This window comes from Rattus norvegicus, chromosome 1 (assembly GCF_021556685.1).
Source record: "Rattus norvegicus strain SHRSP/BbbUtx chromosome 1, alternate assembly SHRSP_T2T, whole genome shotgun sequence".
NCBI classification, from domain to species: domain Eukaryota; kingdom Metazoa; phylum Chordata; class Mammalia; order Rodentia; family Muridae; genus Rattus; species Rattus norvegicus.
The window spans coordinates 223,714,918-223,722,303 of NC_141534.1; the positions used below are offsets into that span (position 1 = coordinate 223,714,918).

The 7,386-nt window shown below is 36.8% G+C and overlaps 1 protein-coding gene across 1 annotated transcript; it reads right to left on the reverse strand.

The window, feature by feature from the left end:
• Positions 1-1,245: 1,245 nt before the first annotated feature.
• Positions 1,246-2,190, reverse strand: Or9i14 (olfactory receptor family 9 subfamily I member 14). Its single transcript, NM_001001278.1, has one exon. The coding sequence runs from the start codon at positions 2,188-2,190 to the stop codon at positions 1,246-1,248; it is 945 nt and encodes a 314-aa protein (NP_001001278.1).
• Between the last annotated feature and the right edge of the window lie 5,196 nt (positions 2,191-7,386).

Here is a 7,386-nt window from a genome sequence, read left to right on the forward strand (position 1 = left end):
TCATGTTAATAAAAAAATAAAAAAAAATAAAAAAAACAAAAAAAAGAAATGATTAATTCATCTCCTTCTGTTTACTGCCTTCTACCATCATTGTATTTGAATTTTTCAATGTCCATGAAATTATATGAAGAGTTTGGGTTGGTATTAGAATGTTAAAGAACACAAAAGAAGAGATAAATTTTTATTAACGCTTGACATGTGCTTGGAATTTTCTTGTCATCATATTCAATTATTATACTATATTTGAATTAGGAATTGCTGTATTTACTTTGGTCCTGAGGAAATAGAATTTACCCAAATTTTCACCCTGAACTAGAGGCAAAATAGGATTTATATTCAAAACACTTCATGATTTATCTAGTACTGTGCATTTTGAGTACTTGGAATCTAAAGAAAATGAGTACTTCATTATTAAATGGAAATTTCATGCTACATTTTCCTATCTGTCTTTTAAGTTACCATGATATGCACAAAAAACTCTGTTTGACAAAAAAAAAATATATTTCAAATACAATTGTTGAAACCTCATCAGACGTTTGACCTGAAAATGAAGGAAACAAAGAACATCCTATGAAGTTTTGCAGACTAGTGTCAGAGTTGATATATTCACAGGTAATCAAATCAACAACAAAAACTCTCTGTGTCTGTACTCACTCACAATTCTAACCTTAAAAGACTCTACTTGAATGAGAATTTCCCAGGAAGTAAAAGATATGATGAGGAGAAGTGGCAATGCAATGCTCTTCTGAAGGAAGTATTGGCTATTTTAGACACCATTTGGGAACACAGGTAAGGTGGCCATGTTCATTACAACAGTAAAGAAAGCAGAAATCAGTCAGTTTGATAGGTCTTTTAATCTGGCCTCACCATTAAGAAATGCAAATCAATGATGAAGGAGGAAGACTTAATATTCCCTTTATACATGAAAAAAGAAAAGAATCAAATTAGCACAATTTACAGGAGTCCTAAAATGTAATATTTGACATATGAAGTACAATAATATATGTAGCAACAAGATGGAAATTGTACCAGAAATTAGAATACAAACAGAAGGTCTCTTAAATCTTCTCTACGCGGTTTTATTAGAGAGCTCTAGGAGACAGATAAAAAAAAGTATAGGTCAGTTGCTGATTATAAATTGGTAGCTTTCTCTTTGTTCATGGGTAACTCATACATAGATTACTGGCATCTATTCTGATATTAATGATATGCATACCACACTGAAAAGGAGAGTTCATCTCAGTTTTATACATGCTGGGACACATGTAGCCTGTTACTGAGTTTTCTGAAGGCTGCTTTAACGTCTTTATTTCTCAAGCTGTAGATCAGAGGGTTCAACATGGGGATAATCACAGTATAGAAGACAGACACAACTTTATCTTCTTCTAGGGATGTCTCTGAACCACTTCTTATATACATGAAGGTGAGGGTCCCAAAAAAAAGAGCCACGGCAGTAAGGTGGGACACACATGTGGAGAATGTTTTACCTCTGCCTCCGGAAGACTTCATCATCGTGACTGTCTTGATGATGAGCAGGTAGGAAATGAGTATGACTAAAGCATTCACCAAGATGACAAAGTTCCCAAACAAAACAATTACAATCTCAGCATTTGTTGTGTCACTGCAGGCCAGTTTCAGCAAGGGTGGAAGGTCACAAAAGAAAAAGTTGATCTCATTGTCTTCACAGAACGAGAGAGAAAATGTACATGTAGTTCTTTGAATGGACCCAGATAATCCACATACATAGGCTCCCAGTACCAAACTCCAGCATTTTTTAGGACTCATGGCCACAGTGTAGAGCAGAGGGCTGCTAATAGCAACATACCGATCATAGGACATCACTGCCAACAGGAAACACTCAGTACTTGCACAGAAGGTGAAAAAGAAGAACTGGGCAGCACAATGACCATAGGAGATGACTGTTTTCTCTGTGGCCAGCATGGCCAGGATCTGAGGGGTGATGACACTGGTGTAGCAAGCATCCATTACAGAGAGATGGCTCAGGAAGAAGTACATTGGGGTCTGAAGTTGTGCATCCATCTGGATAAGAATGACCATGCCCAAGTTCCCCAAGATGGTGATCAGATAGAAGCAAAGAAAGACTAGGAAAAGAGGAATCTCCCACTCGGGATGGTCAGTAAAGCCCGTGAGAATAAATTCTGTTACTGTGGTGAGGCTTTTATTGTCCATATTCAGTGCAGACTGTTTACTCATTGGAAAATAAGAATGTATTGTAAAGATTCCAAAACAGAAGATCACTGTTTTTTCTCTCCAGTAGATGTTAAGTATGTTTTTCCTGTATATTTATATAAAGTCTTTTTTCAGGAATTGTTTAATCTGACTGATTTTCTTTAGACAATTCTGACATGCATGAGGTAGCTTTTCAGTTGCTATTTCTTGTTCAAATTAATTCTTGTTTGGAAATTTCTGTGAGGACAAGAAAGCTAATCCTCAGGTTTGCCTAAAACCAAGATGCACTTTTGTGCTTGTATTCCTATCCCATTGCAGGCAGGAATCTCTTTTGCTGCATACATATATGTGTTCATTGTCAACATGAGCTTCCCCATCTTTAGTCATGAGCTTCCTCATCTTTAGTCAGTTGCACCTCTTCATTCTTTCCTTGAAGCTAAATTCAGTATCTCTTTCACTTCCATACACTGACCTTGTTTTTGACCTCTATACTCAAATCAATTTAACCTACTCTTCCACTTCAGATTGGAAATTGTTAAGTCAAAGTCCTTGAATTTATAATCAAAGGCCTGACTTTCAAAAATAGGTCATTTTCTTTTCAAGCCAGAATTTTATTTCTTGTAACAGTATGACTTTTTTTTGTCTCACTATATTTTTCCATGTGTTTATATTTACAGTAAGGAAAATTTTTCCTGTGCTTAATTAAAAGGTTTTCATTTTCAAACAATGAAAGAATTTGGCTATTTTTTAACATTCTTCTCATCACCTAATTCTTAAAGTGTATTAGTACATTTTCTGTCTCATGACTGCTTTATGGAATCATTCTGGTGTATTTATTCATCAAACCACCTGGGCAGAAACTAAGCAGCAGTACACTTGGTGCACTTATAGCCACACTTCGTCCCTGCCCCCCCCTCTCTCTCTCTCTCTCTCTCTCCTCTCTTTTTCACACATGCACACACACACACTCACACACTCACACACTCACACACTCACACACTCACACACTCACACACATCAAACCCACATCATATTAACCCTCCTATTTCCAATAAGAGTTCTTGCTTGAAATAGATAAGACTATTTTATGGACAAACAAACTAAACTACTGAACTTGTTCATCATCCTGTATTTAAACACAGAACTTCATAGTGCCAAATCTTGTATTCTTTCTACCATGCTGTACCTCTTTAACTTAAAAACACACTTCTCTGAATAGGCCACTCCAAAATTTAAACACACACATATACTTTTCAAAGATCATTAAGTAAATAATGATTAAGGTTGACTTTGAACTTCTGTGGTATATGTGAGGTTTTTTTTTTCTTTCATATTTGTGAGTTGATGTGGGCTCAGTTCTTCTGTGTCTTTCTTGTTATGTCTTCAGGTAAATTGCTTAACAAAGAAGTAAATATGAACAATTTTTTCAACAACTAAAAATATATTCTTTTCAAAAAACTGTTAGGGCTTAATTGTGTCACATAAGGACAATTTTCACAACTTTGACAGAAGGAAAATTTGAAGAACCTAGGTAGTATGAGCAAACTTTATGTGATGCTACTTAAGAAAGGGTTTGGGGAAAAACCATCTTGAATTGTGGCAAGAGTAAGGAGAGGCAACAACCTCCTTAAACACAAACTGCTTACAAAAGAGAAATAAATATTTTGCATCTATGAACAGTGTTTATTGGTTCCTTGAGGGATTTGTAGAATGCATTTTGATCACATTCATCCTCCTATTTCAACTCCTCCTAGAGCTACACTCAGTCCCTGCCCTCCTAATTTTATGTCTTCTTTTTGTTTAAATTTATCAAGTCTTCTTTGTGCTGCATATCTATTTTTGAATATGCAGCCCTCACTGGAGCATGGTTTAAAGACTCCTCTCCCAGCACTTATCAATTTCCAATTGCTTCTGAAGCATTTGGGGTTTTTTGTTTGTTTGGTTTGGTTTGGTTTTTTGTTTTAGTAGAAAGTGGTGAAAACAGACACCAATTTCATAATTCTCAAGCATAAATCAGAGATTTATACCACACACCACCGTTTCCTTAAAAGGCTAAGGATAATTGCAGAAAAGAAACAGAAAATGTACAAGAGCCAGATGTGGTGGGTGGCCACAATGTTAATGGACATTTTAAGAAAGTCTAGAACACAGTGAGCTGACAATGTTATCTTGCAATATGCTTTTATTATAATGCAAAACACAGAAGATAATGAGGGATCTGGAATATCCCTAGGAAAAAATAAATTTCTCAGGCAAGAATAATGCCAGAGAGAAGAATGGGTCCCAATCCTTGTAGATTAAGCTATAACTGTATCTCAAACTCTTTTTTTTCAAAAAATGAATGTCATTGATGACAATAAAGTTCAACAATATTAAATTTGTCACTTCTGGAATTAATATCTCAAAACTGCTCTGTATATGTACTATGCTCTTACTTTGCTTCAGTCACATTCAACTGGAAGGTAACTGAGGTAACATCAGTCAGCCTTAATTTAGATATAAAAAAAGTAGCTTCAGATACTTAGTTATTTTTCTAGGCATAGAACACTTAAAAAGCAAAGCTGTTTAGATTCTACCTTGTTCCTCAGACTAAAGTTGAACTCATTTAGGCCATATTGCTTTTCCAAACACAGGTGGTTTTTTGTTTGGTTGGTTGGTTTTTGTTTTTTTTTCTAGAGCAGGGGCTGAACACCTCTTCTGGGCCAACCACAGTGTGACACATTCTACATTATCTTACACACATGATCCTATGAAAGAACTATTTTGTTCTATAGGAGACTCAGATTCAGGGTAGTTAAATAAGTTTTTTAATCACCTATGTATTTAATAAATATATCTGTTTCTGTAGAGAATGCTAAGTAATACACGAGTATTTGTATGTATGTGTGTATACATACTCATTAAATATATTTAATATGTGTGTATATATGTATATACGTGTATATGGATGAGAATATACTGATATTCATTCTCTAATTTCTTTTTCTATTGGATTTTTTATTTGCATTTCAAATGTTATACCCTTTCCTGGTTTATCTATGGCTAGTCAGTGAAATTATGTGCAGCCTCACAAATCTTCCTTAGTTCAAAATTAGAGATCAAATGCACGGGATTGGTTCCCCCTAGTGGATGAATGCAGCATACAATAATTTACAAGGCAATCTTTTACCCAAATTCTGTAGTTGAATACCAACCTCATTTGCATGACACTATCACTTTTAGCTTTAATCAAAAGTTTCAAAAAAGGTGACTTATCTTACCTATTAGACTCCTAGGATGAATAAATGTTCCACGACATAATTGTTTCCATTGGGCAAGGTCAAATTTTCTCCCAGCTCACCTTTTCTACTTTATGTATCCCTTATTTTAAAGCCAATATCTTTCCAGGATGTCATTGCCAATAGTTATGTGATAATTACTTGGTAGAACAATCTGATTGATTTACAGATTTTCAATTCAAAATTAATAAACATTATTAAAGCACTTTGTACAAAAATATCTAAGATTGCTCACATAGTTCAAAGTAATTCATGGATTTTTATGTTTTCTTCTTTTTTTTTTTTTTTTTTTATTAACTTGAGTATTTCTTATATACATTTCGAGTGTTATTCCCTTTCCAGGTTTCCGGGCAAACATCCCCCTCCCCCCTCCCCTTCCTTATGGGTGTTCCCCTCCCAACCCTCCCCCCATTGCCGCCCTCCCCCCATAGACTAGTTCACTGTGGGTTCAGTCTTAGCAGGACCCAGGGCTTCCCCTTCCACTGGTGCTCTTACTAGGATATTCATTGCTACCTATGGGGTCAGAGTCCAGGGTCAGTCCATGTATAGTCTTTAGGTAGTGGCTTAGTCCCTGGAAGCTCTGGTTGCTTGGCATTGTTGTACTTTTGGGGTCTCGAGCCCCTTCAAGCTCTTGCAGTTCTTTCTCTGATTCCTTCAATAGGGGACCTATTCTCAGTTCAGTGGTTTGCTGCTGGCATTCGCCTCTATATTTGCTGTATTCTGGCTGTGTCTCTCAGGAGCGATCTACATCCGGCTCCTGTCGGTCTGCACTTCTTTGCTTCATCCATCTTGTCTAATTGGGTGGCTGTATATGTATGGGCCACATGTGGGGCAGGCTCTGAATGGGTGTTCCTTCAGTCTCTGTTTTAATCTTTGCCTCTCCCTTCCCTGCCAAGGGTATTCTTTTTCCTCATTTAAAGAAGGAGTGAAGCATTCACATTTTGATCATCCGTCTTGAGTTTCGTTTGTTCTAGGGATCTAGGGTAATTCAAGCACTTGGGCTAATAGCCACTTATCAATGAGTGCATACCATGTATGTCTTTCTGTGATTGGGTTAGCTCACTCAGGATGATATTTTCCAGTTCCAACCATTTGCCTACGAATTTCATAAACTCGTTGTTTTTGATAGCTGAGTAATATTCCATTGTGTAGATGTACCACATTTTCTGTATCCATTCCTCTGTTGAAGGGCATCTGGGTTCTTTCCAGCTTCTGGCTATTATAAATAAGGCTGCGATGAACATAGTGGAGCACATGTCTCTTTTATATGTTGAGGCATCTTTTGGGTATATGCCCAAGAGAGGTATAGCTGGATCATCAGGCAGTTCAATGTCCAATTTTCTGAGGAACCTCCAGACTGATTTCCAGAATGGTTTTACCAGTCTGCAATCCCACCAACAATGGAGGAGTGTTCCTCTTTCTCCACATCCTCGCCAGCATCTGCTGTCACCTGAGTTTTTGATCTTAGCCAATCGCACTGGTGTGAGGTGAAATCTCAGGGTTGTTTTGATTTGCATTTCCCTTATGACTAAAGATGTTGAACATTTCTTTAGGTGTTTCTCAGCCATTCGGCATTCCTCAGCTGTGAATTCTTTTGTTAGCTCTGAACCCCATTTTTTAATAGGGTTATTTGTTTCCCTGCAGTCTAACTTCTTGAGTTCTTTGTATATTTTGGAAATAAGGCCTCTATCTGTTGTAGGATTGGTAAAGATCTTTTCCCAATCTGTTGGTTGCCGTTTTGTCCTAACCACAGTAACCTTTGCCTTACAGAAGCTTTGCAGTTTTATGAGATCCCATTTGTCGATTCTTGATCTTAGAGCATAAGCCATTGGTGTTTTGTTCAGGAAATTTTTTCCAGTGCCCATGTGTTCCAGATGCTTCCCTAGTTTTTCTTCTATTAGTTTGAGTGTGTCTGGTT